We start from the raw sequence: 22,386 nt of genomic DNA on the forward strand, positions 1-22,386 counted from the left end.
CTAAGTGTGGGCAGAAACCAACTCACCAGGCCTGGCTGTCCATCAGAGATCAGTGCTGGTCCAGCTGAGGGCTTCTGCTGAACCTGTGAGAGCGAGACAGTACCCCATGGCCTCAGAAGCAAGAGAGGGGATCAGGGTCCATATCAACCGCCTCCGACAAGTGGAGATACTGGTCCCATGCCAGTCACCTTGGAATATACCACTTCTTCCTGTAAAGAAGGCAGAGACAGGCGACTATAGGCTGGTGCAAGACTTGAGAGAAGTAAACAAGAGGGTTGAAGACATTCACCCAACTGTAACTAACCCATATACTCTGCTCAGCATGCTTGACCCCAAGAAACAGGTTTATACAGTCCTAGACCTGAAGGACGCCTTCTTCAGCATCCCGCTGGCAAAGGCCAGTCAGCCCCTATTTTCCTTTGAGTGGGCAGTTCTGGAGAACAGATATCAAGGACAACTGACCTGGACCAGGCTGCCTCAAGGGTTCAAGAACTCCCCCACCATCTTTGATGAGGCACTGCACATGGACCTCCATGAGTACCGACTCTTTCCCTGAGGTTTCCTTGTTACAATATGTGGATGATTTGTTGGTAGCTGCAGAAACAGAGGCGATCTGCTTACAAGCGACTGAAGGGCTCCTAAAGGCACTACAGGAACTTGGCTACCGGGTCTCAGCAAAAAAAGCCCAGCTGTGCACCAAGAGAGCCACATATCTCGGGTATGATCTCGAAGGGGGACTCAGGACCTTGTCGAGCACCAGGAAACAAGCAATCATGCAGATCCCCACTCCCAAGACTAAGAGGCAAGTAAGGGAATTCTTGGGAACTGTGGGGTACTGTAGACTCTGGATTTTGGGGTTTGCTGAAGTAGCACGGCCCTTATATGAGATTACCAAAGGGCCAGCAGAAAATATTAGATGGACAGAAGAAGAGAAGCGGGCATTCCAGACCCTTGAAAAGCAGCTAGTCTCAGCTCCAGCCCTGGCCATTCCGGATATCCACAAACCTTTCTACTTATTCGTGGATGAAAAGGCTGGAGTGGAAAAAGGTGTGCTAACTCAGAAGTTAGGACCCTGGTATCGGCCAGTGGCCTACTTATCTAAAAAATTGGACCCTGTTGCATCAGGATGACCTACCTGCCTTAGGGTGATTGCAGCAACAGCTCAGCGAGTTAAAGACTCTAACAAGCTAACATTGGGCAGGACCTAGTGGTAACTACTCCCCATGTGGTTGAGAACTGTTGCAAAGCCCCCCGGGCCTGGTGGATGTCCAATGCCAGGCTAACAAAGTACCAGGTCCTGTTGCTCAACCAGCCTAAAGTGATTTTCTGAGTTTCCACAACCCTCAACCCTGCCACCCTGCTGCCAGACACTGATCAGACAGTGCTGCACGACTGTGTGGAGGTTGTGGCCCATGTCCACAGCATTCGACCAGACCTCACAGATGTCCCACTACCAGATGCGGAAAAGACCATGTTCACCAATGGGAGCAGCTACATGATGGGCGCAGTGAGGCTAGCAGGAGCAGCAGTCATGGAAGGGGACCAAGTCATCTGGGCCGAGCCATTACCAGTGATCACCTCAATGCAAAGAGCTGAGCTCATTGCCCTAACCCAAGCTTTAACTCTGGGAAAGGACAAGTAGGTCAACATCTATACAGACAGCAGGTATGCTTTTGCCACTGTACATGTACACAGGGCCATTTACAAGGAACGTGGGCTGCTGACAGCAGAAGGCAAAAGCATAAAAACCAAAGAACAGATATTAGGCGTACTTCAGGCCATATGATTGCCAAAGGCAGTCGCTGTAATGCACTGCCCGGGACATCAGAAGGGAAAGACAGAGGAGGCAAAGGGGAACCAGAGAGTGAATGAGGCTGCACGGGAAGTGGCTGCGAGAGATAGGGGCCTGATGGCATTAGCCCTTCTCCCGTCGCCAGCCCTCCCAGAGGAGCCCCAGTATTCTACTGAAGATCAAAAGGTTCTCCAGTCTTGTGAGGCTCAAATTCCCCATCTCCCTGTTTCTCCCGGGGAGATGCCCAAATCCCAAACTATGAAAGAAACTTGGCTCTACCCCTCCCGCCTGCAGAAGGAGTAAAGCATATCTTTATGGACTGTGCTAAGCTGAGGAGAGATGCCCAAGTCCCCCTCCCCGTCCCCCTCACGTGTCCGGAGCCAACGCAGGACAGAGATTTTGGGGAGCAGGTCTGGATGTTCCACCAGTCTCATTTATTCAGAGGGAGGGCAGAAGAATTTATTACGGTGATTAAGGCAGGAAGGAGAGGGACTTGGGGTGACTAGCTGGAAGTTAGCAATTAGCTGAGCCGGGCTGTTCCACAAGAGTAATACCCTGGGACTTACCCACGGGCTGATGTCATGCCCCAATAGAACCACCCCTGGGCTACGGTGGCGCCATCTTGGAGGCATCCACGTGGACCCGAGATCGAGGCAGGGGGGCGGGGCTGAGCCAGAAATACTCCTTCCGGTTCCGGACCCGGAAGGTGTAGGAGTGGCTTCCAGCCAGGCGGCCCCAGGGCGGGAAGAGGGGAGGGTCAGTTGGGGACCACCCCTCTGTCTATACAGCCAGCATCCCCACACAGTCTCTTCACAATGTAAGTGAAAAGGGAAACTAAAAACAGACTCACAGAGGAAGAATTATTCTTCCACGAGCATTAGGACAGACTCTCATTAAGCAAATACACCAGGGAACCCATCTAGGAAAGAGCAAGCTAGCGGAATTAATCCGCCAATTCTACTATATACCTGAAATAGACAAAATGCTAGAAGATATTGCCAGCCGGTGCATGCCATTACAGAGGACAAATGCTGCTGGTGGAGTAGCCATCAAAGGAAGGAGGGAAAGAGGAACGGTGCCTGGAGCCTATTGGGAGGTAGACTTTACTGAGGTAAAAACAGGCAAGTATGGATATAAGTACCTGCTAGTTTTTGTAGACACTTTTTCAGGATGGATGGAAGCTTTCCCAACCAAGTGGGAAACAGCACAGACAGTAGCCAAGAAGCTGCTAGAGGAGATAATTCTCATGTTTGGACTCCCAGTAGCCATAGGCTCAGACAATGGCCCGGCTTTCATCTCTCAGGTAACCCAGCTTTTGGGTAAGTCATTGGGGATTAATTGGAAATTACATTGTGCCTATTACCCCCAAAGTTCAGGTCGGGTAGAGAGGATGAATAGGACTCTAAAGGAGACCTTAACCAAATTGACCCTTGAGACTGGTGAAAACTGGACGGCCCTCCAACCATTTGCCCTTCTGCGGGTATGCTGTACACCATACTTTAAGGGCATCACACCTTATGAGATAATGTTCGGGAGTCCTCCACCCTTATGCCCTAAGCTTGGTTCTGAAACAACAGCTGAATTGTCTAAACAGCATTTGTTACAGTCCTTACAGGCCCTGCAGAGAATCCAAAATGAACTTTACTCCCAGATCAAGACCGCTCATGAGAAGCTGCCTAAAGATGCCCCAGCCATACACTCTTTTGTGCCAGGACAGGTGGTGTGGGTAAGGCGACATAAGACTGAGTCCTTGGAGCCCTGCTGGAAAGGCCCCTATACTGTAGTCTTGACCACTCCTACTGCTGTCAAGGTAGATGGCCTAAGGACCTGGATCCACACTTCCCACATCAAAGTAGCTAACCTGACCAAGGAGGACAAGTGGAAGGTGGTGCAATCTGGTGATAACCCACTAAAACGGACATTTGTGAAACATGTGAACTAGTAATGTTCTTGTGACTTTGATAAAGGATAAGAATGGGCGAGTTTAAGTTTAAACTCAGAGTTAGAGCATTACCAAATTTTTGGAGGTTTATTGCATTGTCAAAAGAGGAACTAAGGAAAAGACTTTGAAATAAAAAATGCATTTCCAGTCTGTCTATAGGCATTTTGTAACAGTTTTCAACAGACCCACAGAGGACGGGTGATTCCTAACATTGGCCCTTAACAAGTTCCAGGTAAGAGATACTTAAAAACTAGTTCTGTGTGGACCACCTTGCTGCCTTAATTGGAGTAAAGTGGCCTCTTGTAAGACTCACTGATCTGAAATCTGCGGTCCGAAGCCAGCCTTGGCAGAGAGAGGTCCCTGTGAGAGTCTTCATCTCTAGCTGACCTGCAGAAGTGCTGAGAACAGAGTTATGAGTTGCTTTGAGGCTCAAAGTGGTAGGGTGCTAGTCTTGAGCTGGAGAGCTGAGAGACAGCACTCAAGCCCTGAGTCCAAGTCCAGCGATGGACCAAGAGAAATGCCAAAGGTGCATTTACCTCCGAGTGGAAAAGTCACTCCTGGGACAAATGGAGCATCCAGAGGCAGCAAGCCACTGCTTGGATGACAGAGACAGTGTCAGATCTCAGAGTCACCTGTGTTTGGCCTTTCAAAAGGTAACTAGAGGTGGGAGGTCCTAAAAGAACAGTTTGTAAACATGCCTTTCTAAATGCCCATGCCTCTCTACTGGGCAGGAACTTGCCAGTCATCTGTGATAGTGGGTAGTAAAGCTAAGATATTGGGAAGACATTCTTCCTGTGGTAACCTTCCCACTCCTCTAAGTTAACTGGAGTTGAGGAGCTCTATTAAGAAAAACATGTGTGGCAGGCTACAGAGTCACTCCCAGGAAATGCTTGGAGTGGGAGGTGTATCCAAGTGTATTAGAGTGTCCAGATGAACTAGGGTGCGACCTCAGAGGAGGTGTGCCAGTTACCTAGGTAACTGGATGGCAATTTAAAACAGGTGAGAACACCTGCAGCTGTCCTGGGGCTGGACCTCATAGATAACCAGGTTCTTTCTGGGTACAAGCTTAAGAGCAGCAGTCACATCAGACTGGCTCTTGTATCAACCTTGCTCTCCCCAGAAACCTTTGGGTGGAGTCATGCTACAGTCCAGGCAAGATTAAGCTCTCCAAGAGAAATCAATGATTTGATTTTTATGTACAAGAAAAAAATGGGGAAAGGATTATGAAGTAGAGTGGGGGTTCGCTACAATGAAATGGGGTCCCCCCCACGGGAGGGGATTCCTGGTTCCCCCAAGAGTCCACTACATAGTCTCCAGCTACAAGATGACAAAAAGACAGATTTATTGGGGAAGTAAAAAGTGAACAAAAAGTGAACCGACAGGCCTTGGTAGCAGCCCAGACTCGGGAGCCCAAACTGCCGACCACATGTGCAGGATCAGGGCCCAGACTCAGGAGCTGGAACCGCCTGCACGTGTGCAGCCCAGACTCAGGAGCTGGGACCACGCGTAAGTGTGGCCTTCCAGCTTGGTTATAAGGCAAACATCACAGGCAAACTTGCCACATGCAGGTGACCAATGAGGATGCAACACTTACAGAGCATGCTAGGCCACACGCAGGTGGCCAATAGAGTTACAGTCTGTCTCATAGTATCTGTTTGAACCAACCTATCATTCTAGTTAGAATTGGCGAATGAGGGCTGGGGATATGGCCTAGTGGCAAGAGTGCCTGCCTCACATACATGAGGCCCTGGGTTCGATTCCCCAGCACCACATATACAGAAAATGGCCAGAAGTGGCGCTGTGGCTCAAGTGGCAGAGTGCTAGCCTTGAGCAAAAAGAAGCTCAGGCCCTGAGTCCAAGCCCTAGGACTGGCAAAAAAAAAAAAAAAAAAAAAAAAGAATTTGCTAATGGATTTGGTAGGGCTCACATGATGCAGGTGGATAAGCCTACTCTTAGGAGGTTACAGGTTACCTTGAAGCTCCCAGGCCCCAGGTGGTCAATTTACATAACTTAGCATAATAAAGAGGAGCTTCCCTGGATCTGGTGGGGGAGAGCTTAGTGGAGATAGAGTTGGCTTCTGCTCTTATCTGAGCTGGAGTCAAACTGAAGTCCCACCACAGTTAATGATGGCATTGGCTAGATCTGACCTCCCTATTACAATTGTAATACATAAAAATTATCATCGCGGTAATAAAATTATTTGCTTTTCTCACAGATAGCCTTACATCTTCAATATGTAATCTTTAATATTTTTATTTCAGAGATAATCTATTCTTTAATTAAAACTCCAAAAAATCAATAGGACTACTGGACTACTGCTCCATCGAGTGTCCTAATCACTCATATTAGAAAAGTAAAACTAAAGTCTAAGAGTTTTTAATGATTAAGATTTAGGACCTAACCAGTACATTGACAGTTTTTCTTCAGATCATGTGAGAAAACAAACTGAAAACAGAGATACCTTTTCAAAATATAATGAGTAAATTGAGTAGTTACAAATGCATCTGCCTTCATTTTTTAATAATCATAGAATATATATAAAGGGGGGGAAACGAAAGAGGAGCTAGCAAGTTTGACAAGAAATGTATTCACTGCCTTACTTATGCAACTGTAACCCCTCTGTACATCACCTTGATAATAAAATTAAATAAATAAAAAGAATATTAACAAGGAAGACTTGGAATACGCACTCCCTTCATTAAGGCAGAAGAGGTCTGAAGCATTCTGCAAATCATAGCTGGTTTGGTCAGGTGGATCAGCTGTCAGAATGTGTCTCACTCATGGAAATGTATGCATCTCTTTCAATGTGTGTGTGTGTGTGTGTGTGTGTGTGTGTGTTGGGGATTCACTGGCATACAAGTAATTTTGTGTGCTGGTGAACATCCTAAAGGAGATGCAGGGGAGCTTACAGAGGAAATTGTGGTCCAGGAGCAGTGAGTGACAGGGTTTTGATAGTGCACTGCGGGGAATACAGGTTACAAGGGCTCTGATAATGGGTAGCAATAGCCTTAGGGCAGTATAGAAAACTGCAAAAAGTGAACTTTCGGCATAGATCTATCAAGTCTCACTAGAGTACAGCTGTAAATCTCGCGATAGTTGTGGAGGAGGGGCAGAGGCGTGAGGCCCCTCAGCTCCAGGTGGGCAAGCGGCATGGCCTGTGTCAGAAGCCAGTGGCCAGGGCGGCAGGGGAGCTCAGGCAGCACCGGAAGCGCAGGCCGCACAGGGAGCCCCAGGGAAAACCAGCGCAGGCAGCAGAAAGCAGCAAACGGCCTGGCATAAGGCAGCGACAGGCAGCCATGGCGAGGCATGAGGCGACAGGCCGCCACGGACATGGCGGCAGAGGGCGCGTGGGGGCTGCAGCGTCGGGTCACGGCAGCTGAGGCGGTGCGGCCCGCAGGGGCGGGGAGTGTGGCCAAGGCAAATGGCGGCAGGCAGCGGGTGGCAGCAGCAAGCAGCTGGAGTGGTGGGCGGCCTCTGGTGCTGAGGCCGGTGGTGGTGCCTCTGGCAGGCTGCGCAGCCAGTGGAGGCAGGTAGATGGTGGGGGAGGCATGAGGAGGAGGCGGGGCCGCGGAAACCGGTCGAGCGGCGGTTAGCTGCCGGTGGTTAGCAGCAAGTGGACACTGTTGGGCAGTGGCCAGGGGTCGGCGGCAAGTGGCTGTAAGCCTTGGGGCCAGGGGAGGGATGGGGTGAGGCATCGGGGCTGCTGTAAGGAGGCAGAAAGCAGCAGGGTGCGGCCGGCATTAGCTGGTGGGCCGCAGGGGGCCGCTGGTGGAAAGTCCTGGGCTTCCTTAAGTGGCAGGTAAAGAAGCAGGGCAAGGGTCCCGGCAGGGAGTGTCAAGCTTCATGGCTGGCAGCAGGTGGTGCAGCACGTGGCACGCAGCTGCAAGCGGCAGTGCGAAATGGCCCTACAGGCAAGCTGCATGGCAAGTGGCGCATCGGGTGGCGGGCCAGGTCAAACGACCTCAGCTGGTGGCAAGCTATGGCGGGTGGTGGCAAGTGGTAAGCCACTGCAGTACGGTTCAAGTGGCTGCAAGTAGGTGGCCAGGTGCCGCAAGTAGCAGAGCAAGGGAAAAGCAAAGCAGTAAGTGGCAGGTCAGAAGTGGGATAATTAGGGCAAAGGGTCTGGCAGATGGCCATTATTGGCTTGGCAACCAGCAGCGCCAGCAGAGGAACACGTGCCTGGGGCAGCAGTGCAGCAAACGGTAAGGGGTAGCAGGCTGCATCAAGTTGCTGGTTAAGAAGCAGGACTCAGGGCTCAGCAGGTGTTGGCAACCCAAAGAGCCAGCAGAGGGATAAGCAAGTAGTGGTCCAGCGTTGTGGTAATAGGTGGCAAGCAGCGAGCCAGCCACAGACGGCAGTGGATGGTTGTCAGGTGGGCAAGTGAGGCGGCAAGTGACAAATCATTCTGCGGGGCAAGTGGGGCAAGCGGGGCAAGCGGCTCAGCACGCGGCAGCAAGTGGTGTGGCAGCCCGGGAGGCCAGCAAAGGGACCGACACTGGACAGCAGATCAGCAAGCTGTGTGTGGGGGAGGACAACTAGCACAGCAAGCAGCAGGTAGCCCACAGCAAGCAGATGGCTGGGCAGGTGGTATGCCAGCTGCAGGGGTAGCTGGTGGAAACTGGCAGTCTGCGTCAAGCTGCACATCAAGAAGTGGTACAAGAGGCCTGGCAGGTGGTGCCAAGCTGCGTGGAAAGCCGCAAATGGTGCAGATAGCAGCCAGGTATGCAATGGCAAGCAGCAAGCAGAGCAGGCAGCAAGTAGCAAGTACAAAATGGCTCGACACACAGTGGCAAGCTGAACAGCAAGCAGCAAGTGAAGGCAAACAGCATGTCAGGTGATGGACCATGCCAAACAATGTGGCTAGCAGCAAGCTACTATAGTTGGTAGTAAGCTGTAGCAGGGGATAGCAAGCAGTAAGCCACTGTAGGCTGCTGCAAGTAGCTGGTGGCAGCACAAAGAGCAGCCTGCTACCTGCAGCTGAGGTGAGTGATTGTGGGCATGAATGGGAGCCAGAGTACAGACTACTGCAGGAGCCTTGCCATGGCTGGAGCTGCCCAAACAGGTCCAGGTCCTGGTGCCAAGCCCCTTGTGTGGTCTCTGAATCCTCAGAACTATGAGCTCTCGGAGCTTCTGGATCTAGGACACAACCTAGGCCCTGACCCAGGCTGAGCCTCAACTTCTGGTCCTGCAGTCCCCATAGACCCACTTACCCAGCCAGTCCCCAGCCACTTGCCCAAGGCTTCCCTGATACCCTGGCCAGCTCTTGGCCCCATGCTGCCCTGAGACACAGGTAGTTCCTCAACTCCTCATGCCCTTGTGCCTGGAGACACTTGCCAACCTTAAGCTGCTCAGCCCATCTATCCTAAGATCCATCCCCAGCCCTTTGCCCAGGTTTTCCCTAAGATCCTTATTGACCATCATCCTTTTCTACAGGGTTTCCTGGAGATTCCAATTCCTGGAAATGGCAATTTTACCCTTGGCTGGGGCTTCCCTGAGACTACCTCAGCACTCAGTCCCTAACCACAGGCATCCCTTATACCTTGGCTTGCTCTTAGCCCCTTGCTTCAGGCATCAATGAGATCTAATCCAGCCCTCAGCCTAAGCTGCCCTAAGACATCCTGGCCCCAGGCCATCTTGAGAGCTGTCAGATCCTCAGTCCCTCACTTCAGGTTACCCATTACCTACTATAGGGGCTTTATCCCCTTGCTTCAGGCTTCCCTGAGACTTGGGTTACACCCTAGGACCCTTGTTCTGGTCTGCTCTCACACTCCAACTAACCCTTGATTATACCTAGCTGCCCCAAGACATACCTGGCCATTCCTGACCCATCACCCCAGCTGCCTCACCTGCTACATTTGTTAGCATCTTGCCTCATTATTCAGATGGAGTGAAATGCACTCCATTTGCCAGATGCCCCTCCCTGACCTAGCTTCTCTATTCATTGCACTCACAAAGTATGTCCCCTTGTCTACTTATTCGGAATATGCTCACGTTGTGAGCCAAACTCTCTTGTACTGCTAGACCCTGCTTTTTCCTTCAGAATCCCATGGATGAGTGGAAATAGAAATCCTGGAGGGGAATGGGGATTGAATGGTCCTCAGAAATTCTAAACTTCAATGTTTCAAATTATTGGAGTCCTTGTTGACTGTCAAATTAGTGAGCTGTTCCTCTTCATCCTTTGCCATGTCCCCAAGATCTTCTGTCCTTTCTGATATGAATTCAGAAAAGACCTCTTGTATGGACACATTGTGGTGGAAGCTTTCTTCCTCTTGTGTCTCAGACATACCCATTCTTGTACTTGGTTCTAGACTACTTCCCTCTGACCCTGGGACACTGCCAGGTTCTTCCTACAAGGATATAAAGATTTGGTCTCAGAAAGCAGTTTGCCTTCCTCTCCAGTTGGAAAGACCTCTGAGGGCCCACAGTTTGGGCTATAGAGTGTTTCTATCAGCATTTCCTGTGGTGATGGTGATTGAGAAGGCTGTAAGGTGTGACCTTCAGTTTTTTTCTGTCTCTACCTTTTTCAATACTTTGAAGAGCTTCTCCCTGGAACATGCCCCCCTTCACTGTCGGGTTGGCCTTGAGTTCACTACAGGCCAGATTCTGAGAAGCTCCCTGTGAAATTGGCATGGGGCGGGGGGACTTTTTCAAAGTAAGGTAATTTATGGACTTGAGAATCTTTAGGGACAAGCCCCACTTGTGCTTTACCCAAAGCTTTTAATATGTTCTTCTAGCAGCTGTCAAGTGGCAGCATCAAAGTGTGAAATCTGGGAGAACCTCTTGGAGGTTTCCCTAGTCTCTGAGGGTGATTCTCTGCCAGTTTCCATGCTAGAGTTGGAGTTTTCAATGGGGGGCCAAGGCATGGTCAGTTGTGTCCCTGGAATGACGAGCATACAGAGGGACCTTGTCCCCATTGATATGCTCTCATTTTGTGATGAGATGGACTTTTAGGGTTTCTCTTAGTTCTTATTTGAATGAATTGGGGAAAAATATTGTGAATCACTATTTGATGGTCTTAGCAAGTCATTTTCTAATTCTCTCAGTTTTGGCATCTGGAAAATCCACTGAGGAGCTCTCTGCAACCCTGTCCAGATCTTTAACTACCCTGCACAGACAGTGTCCCAAGCCTTTCTTTGGAGTTCTCTCCTTCCTGGCATATTTCTGAACACTCAGAGGTTACATTCTGTATATTCTGGCAGCTATCTACAGATATGGAGTTCTGTAAAAACCCATGGTTGACCTCTGCCTGTTCAATTCCTGGGAATTTCTCATCAAGAGACAACTGGATCTTGAATTTTGGTTTAGAGGAGCACTGTAGGAGCCTCTCTTGGAGGTGTTCCAGCTTTTCCCTCATCTCAAAGATGATGAAATCACCTGAATGGTTAATAAAGCCTCTCTTTTGCCAGGGGCCCTGATCATGAGTAAAGGTTTTGTGAAACCTTTGACCACAGAGAGTGAAATCTACAGAGAGTAAAATCTTATGACTTTCCAGGTGCTTCTCTACAAGGTGATTTTCTACCTGTTCAACAGTAGGTGGAATAGTACATTTGGCCTTTTCTAAGTTTAAGCCCAGAAAATGTACAGGTCCTCATTGGAGGTGGATGACATGGTAGGAATGGTACATAAGATGGCACATTGGTGTGGGCCTGTGACTCAGCCATTGGTGGAGGCTGGGATCAGGCTAAGGTTGAATTGAAGTGTTGATATTGGACCAAGTGAAGCAGTGAGGGCTGGGGATGAAAGAATTATGGAGGTACTTTAGCCTGGATTTTTACTGGCATGTATTTAGAGGATCTATTGAATAAAATAGAGGATAAGTGTAGTGAATGACCAGACATTTTTACAGTAGCTACCAGAGACTTGGTGTGCAGAAAGGGAAGGCCCCAGAACAGCTGGATGCATTTCTGCTATATGTGGTCCCCCAAGACTCTGAATCAGGATGCTGCTCTGGTTTTCCCTTTGTGTTAACTTGTTGATTTTAACGTATCTCCCAGAGAAGCCAGAGGGTTTTCCTTCTCCTGACAAGCTTTTAGCTTTGCTCTCTCTCTAATCACTATCTCTAGCAGCTCCAGGATTTCAGAGCTCAGGGATGGGATAAGTAGAGGCAACCTACAGCTGTTGGTTGGAGAGCTCTGTGGGGGTGGTTTCTGGCGGGACTTCCCTGAAGGTACATGGAATAAGACTCAATTTTGAGTCAAGCCTGGGTGGTGGGTAAACCATAGGTTGAGGAGATTGAGAAGGGGGAGAAGACTGTGCAGGTAAAAATAAATGTTCTGGAGCATGGGCTGGGAATATGGCCTAGTGGTCGCCTTGTATGCATGAAGCCCTTGGTTCAATTCCTCAGCACCATATAAATAGAAAAGGTCAGAGGTGGCACTGGGGCTCAAGTGGCAGAGTGCTAGCCTTGAGCGGAAAAAAAAAAAAAGAAGCCAGGGACAGTATTCAGGCCCTGAGTTCAAGCTCCAGGACTGGAAAAAAAATAAAAAACAAAATGTTCTGGAGCAATCAAAGGTTCTAGAGGTTGAGACACAGTCTGGAATGAGTGTGACCCAACAGAAACTGAGGAACACATCTGCACTTGTGACAAAGTAGAGGCCAGAGGCTGAGAGAAATCAGATGAAGGAGTTGAGTAAGTCTTTGGGGACAAATCCTTAGAGTGCTAAAGTAACTGTTGGGCTGTAGCAGATTCTGAGTTGAAAACTTCATCTTCCCTTTTAAGAAGTAGTGAAAGCTGCAGGAGACAGGAGACAAACTTTATTCAAAGATGGGCAAGGGTGATTACCTGCTGTGCATGGCACCCACTGAACCACACCCTGGTATTTGCACATCCTTTACTCCTCCACATCCTGTAGCTTTAGCCACATCTCAGGCCAACCTGAAGTCTTCCTCAATCCCAAGAAAAACCCACTCCCTGCAGTAGAAATAGAGGCACAGAAGACATGTGAAAATCTTTACCTGCTCAGAATGGTAACTTGTTCATGAATCTCCTTGAGCTGTTTCCACAAGCTAGAAACAGAAACTGTGGTTATGGCAGATGAGGGAGGCTGAATGAAACATCACTTTATTAGAGACCATAGAAGATTAAAAGTGGGTCCTAATTCTTAGTTCATGGCCACAAGACTGGTGTCAGTGCTAGGAAGGCAAAAAGAAAAGTGGTGCTTCTTTATTTACAAGGTACCTCCCACTCTGCAAGCCTCCATAACCTACAGAACCTCCCTTGTGGACCAGGACATGTCACCTCTAATATTCAGAGTTTTTAGAGAAGTGATTGGTTCACAAGTGGGCTTGGAGGTCACACCTCCATATCAAGGCAGCCTCTTAAACCTTCCTGCCTTGTGATGAAGTGTATCACAGCCTCATTTCAAGCAGAGACCCTGATAAGTGTCTCTAGTTCTGATTTCTTTCTCAGCAGACTCCTTCTAAGGGCTATACAAACTGACATTTTGGTGACCTAGCTTTGGTTGACAGAGACAGAGATCAGATCCCCTTTGGAGAAAGTCTAGAGCCTACCTTTCAGAGCACCTCGTTTCTTCCTGCTCTTAATCTGGCCTCTTTTCTTTCTTCACAAGATGCTAGGAGAGGAGAAAAATGGGACGTAGACCTCTTTACTTTTCCTTCCCTAGACAAGTTCAGATATCTGCTGCTCCTGGACAAAATACTGTTGTCTTCACCTGTGTCCCTGCATTTCTTTTCCTCATAGTTAGGTTGGAAATGATTTCATCAGGTTTCTATATGAGATGATACAGATCCTTAGTACTTTTTCTGTTCTAAGGACCAGGTTTCCTGGTGCCTCTCAGCTCCCAGGTTGGTTTTTGTTTCCTGAGTCCAAAGGTGACCTTAGCCTCTGATGGGAGGTTTACATGGGCTTTGAACAGCCCTCTTCTCAACAACACTGGGAAAAGTATGGTATTCAGTCTCCTGTTGTGACATGGGTTTGAGTGTTCAAATCCCCAGCTCTCAGAAGCCCAGTTCTGGCTGAGTTTTAGGATTTTATTTAACCCTGGCACTTGCTGCACCTACACATATTTTTAGAGTGCCTTATGCTACTCTCACCCTGCCCTGTTCTGACAGTGACTAGGAGAAGGTCCTTTTCCATGGTCTTGATTTGGAGAAGTGGAAACAGCAGTAGAGAAAAGATCATTTTTTTCTTTAAGTAGTTGTATAAAGGACTTACCATTTAACAGTTTAGGAGTTAGCATTTAACAATATATCTTGATCAATGATAACCCTCGCAACATTCTTCCCTATCTCTCTCCCACTCACCCCTTTCCTCATTCTTCTTAATTTTGTAGAATATATATTGGAATCTTGTCTGCATTTTCCCCTCTTCTCTTCATTGACTACTCCTTTCCCCCTGACCCTCACTTTACCCCTTTCAAGTACATACTTCCTGGTGTTTTATATTGCTGAAGTTTGATTTGAGGTTCTTAGGAAATTACACTTTGAGATCTCCCTTGAATATACTGTATTCACTTAATACATTTCTATACTTATTTATGAAGCTAAATCTAGTTTCCACATATTAAAGGAAAGCATGTATCCTTTATTTTCTGGGTCTAACTTAATCCACTTAACAGTTTTTCCAAGTTTTCCCATGTCTATGAAAATTATACAATATCATTCCTTCTAATGGATGAGTAAAATTCCATTGCGCATATATATATATATATATATATATATATATATCCATTTTGGGGTGGTCTGTCCTTCGGCTTCTTACCTTCCTCTGCTTGTTCTTTCTCTCAGGTGTTGGTGACAATGGGTTTCCCTTGAAGAAGGGCAGTAGCAGGAGGAAGAGCCCCACTCCGCACACAATGGCAAGGAATATATCCATTGCCAAAGTGGTGAGGTCGGGGCTCAACCATGGGATACTGACACTTTTCAGTGAAAGAAGAGGATTCTCCATCATCTGAATCACAGTATTGCTCTAGAGCAATTGAGCTCTGGGAGTTTCCTTTGGCGATATATAGTAAATGAAGGCCTATGCCTAGCTATCTAGTAAGTCCCTAAGGGGGAGGAGTGATATGTAACAAGGCCTCCCCCCCCCCCCCCCACCTGCCTCTAGCTCAGCACATCTTTCACTCCTGGGCCCTCTAGATTTCCACCTCCAAGTTCACCTGCTCAACCTGTCAGAGGCAGGTTGAAAAGAGAGGAGCAAACCCATTTCCTATGCCTTCCCCCTTGAGCCCAGACATTACCTGCTTCTTTGGAGATCAATGTTTGAAGTCCATAGTTTTCAGTTTTTTGAAAATTTGGACTTAGCTCTGGAAATTGTGTTCTTTCACATAGCTTTGTAGTCTCACGATCATCTCTGTCTGCAACTCCCCACTTTCTCATGTTCCTGGAAATTCAGTTCCCTGAATTCAATATCAATTCACAAATAGTAAGATTAGTACCTTAAAAGTAAAGGAACTTTGACAAAAAATAAGTAATTATTCCAAAAAAGTAAAGGAAATAAAGGTTTATTGATTTGCAGATGAGATGAGAAGTACTTGAGCTATTGTCTGAGAAGGATGTCCTGGTGGGTGGGGGGGAAGGACAGCATAGACTTCCTGATGGATTCAAGTGCTGAGGCCTGATGTCCAGCGGAATGGTGGTCTTGGGCCTGCTCATTTCTAAATATGCTGACCATTAGTCTCTGGACATGTAGTCCTTGTCCAGAATGTTTCTTCAATACCATGGTAGGCAAGCTAAGGAGAGGAGTGTGATGACCGTGCTTGGATCTATAAAAAGCATCCTCAATTTCCTCTCCTGGGGAATTGCAAGGGATTAAGTGTGGTTGGGGGTAGGAGAGTGGGAAAGAAAAAATGATTCCTTTTGAAAGCATTGTGTATCTGAAAGCATCATAGGTAATTCATGTGCTAAAACTTCACAGGTGAGCATATTTACTTAGATGTTGGTTTCTGTTACATTTTCCCCACTGTCAGTTTTGCTGGTAGATTTCTATGGAGAGGGCATTGTAGTTGTCTAGCTGCCTCCTGCTGAAATGAGCAATATCCTCCATGACTTGGTGTCTCACATCTGCAATCCCAGCTAAGCAGGAGACATGGATGATAGAGGATTGAAGTCCAAGATGGCTTTGGGAAAAAATACCAGGAAAATAACTAAAATATAAGAAAAAATGGAGCCCTAGCTCTGCCTAGTAAGTGTGATGCCCATTCCACACTACTGCCAAAAAGAAAATTAAAAGAAAAAGTTAGCATGCAATTGGGGTTCCATTTTTTTTATATTTCCCACCAACATCGATTTTATGCTTAGTTTGGTTTTATGTGTGTGTGTTCGTTCTGGGAGTTGAACCCAGAGCCTTGGCACTATCTCTGAGATTGTTGCTCAAGGCTAGCATTTTGACACTTAAGCCACAGCTCCATTTGCCTCTGCTTTGTTTATAACAACTATCCTAGTGGACATAAAAGGGTACTACCTTGTGACTTTGTCCTAATGACTGTTGATGTTTCATGAGGCTGTACATCTGCTCTGGAAAAATTCCAGTGTCTGCACTCTTTTGCTAAAGGCTAGTGCTCTACCACTTGAGCCATAGCCATACTTTGTGTGTGTGTGTGTGTGTGTGTGTGTGTGTGTGTGTGTGACTAATTGGTGATAAAACTCTCATGTGCTTTCCTGTCCAGGCTAACTTCAAACTGTGATCCTCAGATATCAGCCTCCAGAGTTGCTAGGATTACAGGCATCAGCCACCAGTTTCCACAGCTCATAGGTTTTTGTTCATTTAGTGACTATAACTGTCAGGTTTCAAAGCAGGAATAGACATAATAAAATACTAACACTGGAGAAGAGTTTCTTCTATATGATTAATTTCTCAGAGCCATAGTAGTTAATTCTGTCCTAGTGTCTCATTTTCAATTAATTTCCAATTTAGCAAAGTCAGTGCTTAATATTATGCTGTGCAAGACTAATGCAAAGGCTTCTCTTATCTCATAACTGACCTGCATAGAGTGAAGTATATTGAATTGTTTAGAATGAGTTTAGGGTGGGCATCAGTCTATTCCCACTGTTATTTATAAGGAATACTTGCCAGTCTCCTCAGCTTGGAAATTTTGAGGATTTTGTCGTCTAAGTATGCTGGCAAGTTAGGATGTGGTTATGGCTCATGTTCTTTAGCCCCTGGCCTCCCCTAAAACACAGAAAGAAAGAGGAGGAGCAAGGAAGCTTTAGTACAAGTGGAGGAATGAAAGACTGAAACCCAGTGGCAGGAGCCTCCAAAATATAGACATGGACCCTATGGCAGGAGCCTACCTAAGGATGCTTGCACTTCTTTCTGTGCAGACCTGGAACACAGAAGTGGCCAGGGACACTGGTGAGTACAGCAAATCATTTAAAACTTACATAAGAAATCTAAGAAAGGTCATTGCATTATGAATAAATTTTTATGAATAGAATTGCTGGCCTACTTCACAAAATGGAACTAACATGAGTTGTTTTATAATTGATTGGCTTCATCGATCTATAAGATAGAAAACATGTTTTGATTGTGGGAGCCCAAGCCTAGGCTGCTGTTTTGAAGTCATTGAGAAAACTCATGTTTTGGTGTTGATAAATCTTACATGAACTATGTTAAAAAAAAAAAAAAAAAGAAGTCACTGGGCCTGGCCCAGGTGGCTTGGTCCTGCATTAGCTTTGTAGATGTATGGAGTTGGCACTCCACCCAAAAGCAGACCAGAGAAATGCAGGGCTGCCCAGGTGACCACAGCATCCTCAGGCAGAGCATCCAGACAGGTACAGGGAAGCACCAACTCCTGTCACCTTCTGAGGCTTGTTTAAAGGAGAAACAGCCTGCTTGGATCCCTTCTCTTCTAAGTGTCTGTGCTGTTTCCTGATTTGTTGTGCTGCAGATTCTGGAGTTTTGTGTGAGCAACGTTCATTGCTTCTGTACTGGCACCATGAAATTATAGCTAAGTGGAGCCAGCAGATCAATAGACATTTAAGGCTACAATTCAGAAAAGTTCCAAAAAGTTTCATTCAATTAGTATCTCCATCAGGAGATCTTCCTTTCCTGGAGGAATTTTAAGAAAGTCCCTTGTGTCCTTCTCCCCTCTAAAATATTTAAAAGAGTATTTACAGGAAAGAGGGCAACCTGGTATATGAGAACACCTGGTTATGAAATGAATTATTGAAGTAACATTCTTTGAAGATGCCCTGGTATAATTGATGATCCATACTTGTTGATAGATAATGGAGTGGCACACTTACAAGTAGAGTCTCTGAGTTAGGATTCCTGGTTCTACAGCTGCGTGCCAGCTGTGTGGTCTGCAGTAACTCAGACACATAGGACATGTCTATCTTTTGTACTCACATTCTTTCATATTTCTTAAGTGCCCAGCCAAGAGAAAACATTTGCAAAATATATCCAAAGCACTTACTGCTAATAATCTTTGTCCACCTTAAGATTAAGTTACAGTAATAGTGATTTTTGAAACTCACATAGTTTATGAAAGTTTTTACCAGAAACTCCATGGAATTATGAAGCAACAATATGTGAAATGGCCTATATATTCAGTAGAAAGGAAATAATCCTCTGAATTAAAAAATGAATATTGGATTATTTTGTGACCATTTAAGCAATTTTACTGTAGAATCCAAGAATTTCTATAGATCTGTGAAACACTTAGGTTTAGGATAATGTGACATCGGGTTTTGAAACTGTGAGGTCACTGCTCTTAACTGGAATGGGGCTGTGCAGTACTGCCCCAGAATATTTCTCAGACAGATTTCCTAAGAAAACTGCAGGTTAAGTCTGCCCCTGGTGACAACATTGAGTGACTCCAAGCACCTCCCTAGAGGTCCATCCACTGCACAGCTATAACCCCGTGCTTCTGACCTAAATCTGTACATTTGCTCCCACAGTTCACAGCCTTTTGCCTTGACTGTATTCCTACCCACTGTATCCTAAATATTCTGTCTTGGTAGAGTCCAAATTAGATTACGCTTTGCAAATCTTAATTTCAGGAGTGGAAGTATATGTTTATATGGGAGAAGACAGTACATTTGTTTGTGAAGTTACCAACAGGGTTCTCTGATTAATTACAGGATATGAAGGTCCTGCCCACGGGACCTGGGAGACCCAAGCAAGTATAGCCACAGGACTCAGTGTTTTGGGGCAGAAGTCTCTCAAAGCTTCCTTCAATTCTGTGTATAAAGAAGGGTTCCTGGTAAGTATCTGAGAAACTGCTACTCTGCCTGTTTCTCTGTATTTTATTTCATAGAATGGTATAATCTTGACAGACTAAGGATCTTGCTGCCTTTTAATGAGGAGCTTATGGGTTCTTTCAGAAACTGGGGTATGGGCTCAGAATATGGCCTAGTGGCAAGAGTGCTTGACCTCGTATACATGAAGCCCTGGGTTCGATTCCCCAGCACCACATATATAGAAAATGGCCAGAATTGGCGCTGTGGCTCATGTGGCAGAGTGATAGACTTGAGCAAAATAAGGAAGCCAGAGACAGTGCTCAGGCCCTAAGGCCAAGGTCCAGGACTGGCAAAAAAAAACCAAACAAAAAAATAAAACAAAACTGGGGTGTGGTGGATTGTTGGATGTAGCTGGGACTGGACTGTCTCCTGACATTAATACTTCATGGACCAATGACCAAGTCAGCATGTTCTGGATAAAGGGGAAAACTGTTGCAATACAAAAGCACTTCCATTTCGACAGCAGCCTCAGCCCTTCAGAAACACATATGAATCAGGGTGTGATTGTGATAAAAACTAAGAGTAAAATTAGGAAACAACACATTCTTATATCTTCCTATTGATCCATACCCTTGCTTTTTCCTTTCCTGTCTTTCACCAAAAATTCAATTTCTGCTGGATCATGTCCTTACAGACTGCCAGTCCTAACAAGCTCCAGGAAGAGGCCACACAGCCAAACCCAGGAACTTAAGGTCTCAGAGAAGCCTCTGGGTTCCATGCCCACATCTCTTCCCAGGAGAAAATTTCTGCAGAGGGCACACTGTGAGAAAGGAGTTTCACTCACCACTCTGACCACAGGCTGAGTGGGGACCAGAGGTCCAACCATACGCTTCAGGTCTCTCAGATGAGCCCAAATCTCCCCTTGAGATACACTGACTCTTAATTGGTCCCACCAGTTAACGGGGGGCCAGATAAAGGCAAGCATTCCAGCCTCTTCCATTTTGTTTCATGCCCTTTGCCCTAAGCTATTCTCTCTTGCAGTGATGCAGCCATCTGCAAATGCAACCACCTGCCTGGTATCAGACTAATTAACAACATCCATCCTGTTCAACCAATTCTGAGACAGTGGACTGTAGGCCACCTTTGAGCCTGTTTTAACTATGCCTACCTTTCCTACCCCCATGGCCAGTTCTTTCTGTTTCACTTAAGCCAAATGGCTGAACCTAAAGTACTGAAGAGCTGTCTTCCTGTGGCTGCCCATTAACAAATCTCTTTTCTCTGCACTTCACATGTTTGTTTATTTGGCATATTGAAGTGGACCTGAATTTAGGCCTAGGGTCTAAAATCTCTGGTTTTAGATTGATGCATAAAGTAACCATATTGAGTGATTTACCTAGACCATCCAGCATCGTGGATATTTTTTGGAGCGGAGGATTATTGAAAGAATTTAACCAAGACAGGAAAATGGGAGAAACAGAGGATGAGGAATTTGAAACACTAGAAGATACAGGCCTGAGTGTAGGGACTCTTGAGAAAAATCTGTTTCAACTGTCATTCAAATTTATATCCTCATTAGTGTTCATACTAAAGAGTGTCTGGGACTTAGGATTGCTTGACTTAGGATTCTTTTCAACTTTACAGTGACACAAAAGTTATACATATTCAGTGGAAGTAACATTTCAAATGTCAGTCTGTCCCTGTGCCAGTGTTACATGGTCCAAGATATTTTCTTCATGCTAAGCACAGCAACAAGTCACAGCTGTCACCTGCCACCAGGGAAACTGTAACCGTTTTCAGTCTACTGTGTGGTGAATGGTGTCTTGGGATACAATTACTCAATAAATTACATGAGATAACTGATTTTATAAAATGGGTTTTGTGTTAAATCAGTTTACCCAACTATCAGCAAATATATGTGCTAATATTTAGGTTGCAGAATAATGATCTGTAGTTTAATTTTGTTAAGCATATTTTTTACTATAGATATCAATATAATACATAGATTATATGTATATATGTATACATATGCATGTGTACACACATGTATATATATGTTTATATACATAAATATATGTAATTTGTTTGCCCATCCTAGTGCTTGAACTCAAGGCTTAGGTGCTGTTTCTGAGCTTTCATATTGAGCCAATAGTCCTACTTCAGCTTTTTGGTTGATTGGAGATAAGATTCTCATAGACTTTTCTGCTTGGGCTAGCTTTGTTCTGAGATTCTCCTATCTCACTCTCATGAATAGCTAGGATTACAGACATGAGCCACCAGTGCCCAGCTATGCCAAGTTTTCTTAGTGGATTTCAACAAAGCCAGTAAAATCATTGTGAAATCATTTTCCAAATACTATAGGCCAACAACATTGTGGCAAACAACATTGTAATATATTTATACCTACACATGTGTAAAATGGTTCTCTAAATTTAGCCTTTGTGAGTAGTTGGAAGAATTTACAATGTGGTCTGTCCTATATCCCTTGTGGGTGCTTGTACATGGGCCATCTCTTAATGCCATCAAACTTAGGGCTGTCAAACTTAAAGTATGTCCATGCCACGTTTTCCCCCACACTCATTCACTCACTTCAAATTGTGAGTGTTGTATTAGAGTCTCAAAGAAACTCTAGAGTATGGTTAAGATGTGAGTAGACAAATCATAAGGTCTGTCTGTTTCTTTCTCTATTACTCTGTTAAGAATAAATAAAGAAGCTGGGCAATGGTGCCCATACCTGTAATCCTACCTACTCAGGATCATTGTTTGAAGCCAGCCTTGGTAGGAAAGTCTGTGAGAATCTTACCTTCACTGAAACTGCCAATGAAGCCAAAAGTAGAGCCATGGCTCTGATGGTGGACCACCAGATGTGAGCAAAAGAATCTCAGAGACAGCAAACCAGTCCATGAGTTCAAGCCCCAGGAACAGCACACAAATATGTTAAAAAAAAAAAAAAAGAAACCTGAAGCAAAAAGCCTGAGTGGATTGTGTAGCTCATGTGGTACAATGCCAGCACTGAGTAGAGAGAACCATTGAGAGCATGAGGCCCTGAGTTGAAGCCCCAGTGCCAGAACAATAAAATAAACATATTGAGATATCTGAAGGGGTCCCCTGCCTTTGTGCTCCCATAAGCATATGCATTTGAGAATAACATTTTCTATCTTTACGCCTTACCTGGATCAGAGGACTCTGACTCTATCCCCCAACGTGCTGTACTTCCCCCCAGGGAACCTGTGCAGGGATTGTCAGTTTTACCATGTTCCTCAAAGGATAGAGAACAATGTATGGAGCCAGAAGAGTTCATAGCTTAATAATGAAATGCAAAGAACCTGTTTCTACCTTTGTCTTAACTTTCCTCTACCACTGTCTTGACTTTTAAGACCTTTCAATTTAGTCCAACCTGCTGCAAGATCACTGCCCTGGGAAAGCATGCTGTCCTTAAGTCACTTCTCATAGACTGTGTTGTTGCTACTGAGTTGAACATTTTTACATAAGCTCTCTTTGCTCTTCAATCCTG

At 45.9% G+C, this 22,386-nt stretch overlaps 1 protein-coding gene across 1 annotated transcript in view; it reads left to right on the forward strand.

Annotated features, from left to right (window-relative positions):
* The first annotated feature begins 16,961 nt into the window (after nt 1-16,961).
* Nucleotides 16,962-22,386, forward strand: part of LOC125352446 (ral guanine nucleotide dissociation stimulator-like) — a 33,139-nt gene continuing 27,714 nt past the window's right edge. Inside the window, 4 exon segments of the mRNA XM_048347539.1 lie at nt 16,962-17,046; nt 18,777-18,898; nt 19,020-19,027; nt 20,234-20,393. Coding sequence (XP_048203496.1) covers nt 16,962-17,046; nt 18,777-18,898; nt 19,020-19,027; nt 20,234-20,393 — 375 coding nt within the window.

This window comes from Perognathus longimembris, chromosome 1 (genome assembly GCF_023159225.1).
Source record: "Perognathus longimembris pacificus isolate PPM17 chromosome 1, ASM2315922v1, whole genome shotgun sequence".
Classification (NCBI taxonomy): Eukaryota; Metazoa; Chordata; class Mammalia; order Rodentia; family Heteromyidae; genus Perognathus; species Perognathus longimembris.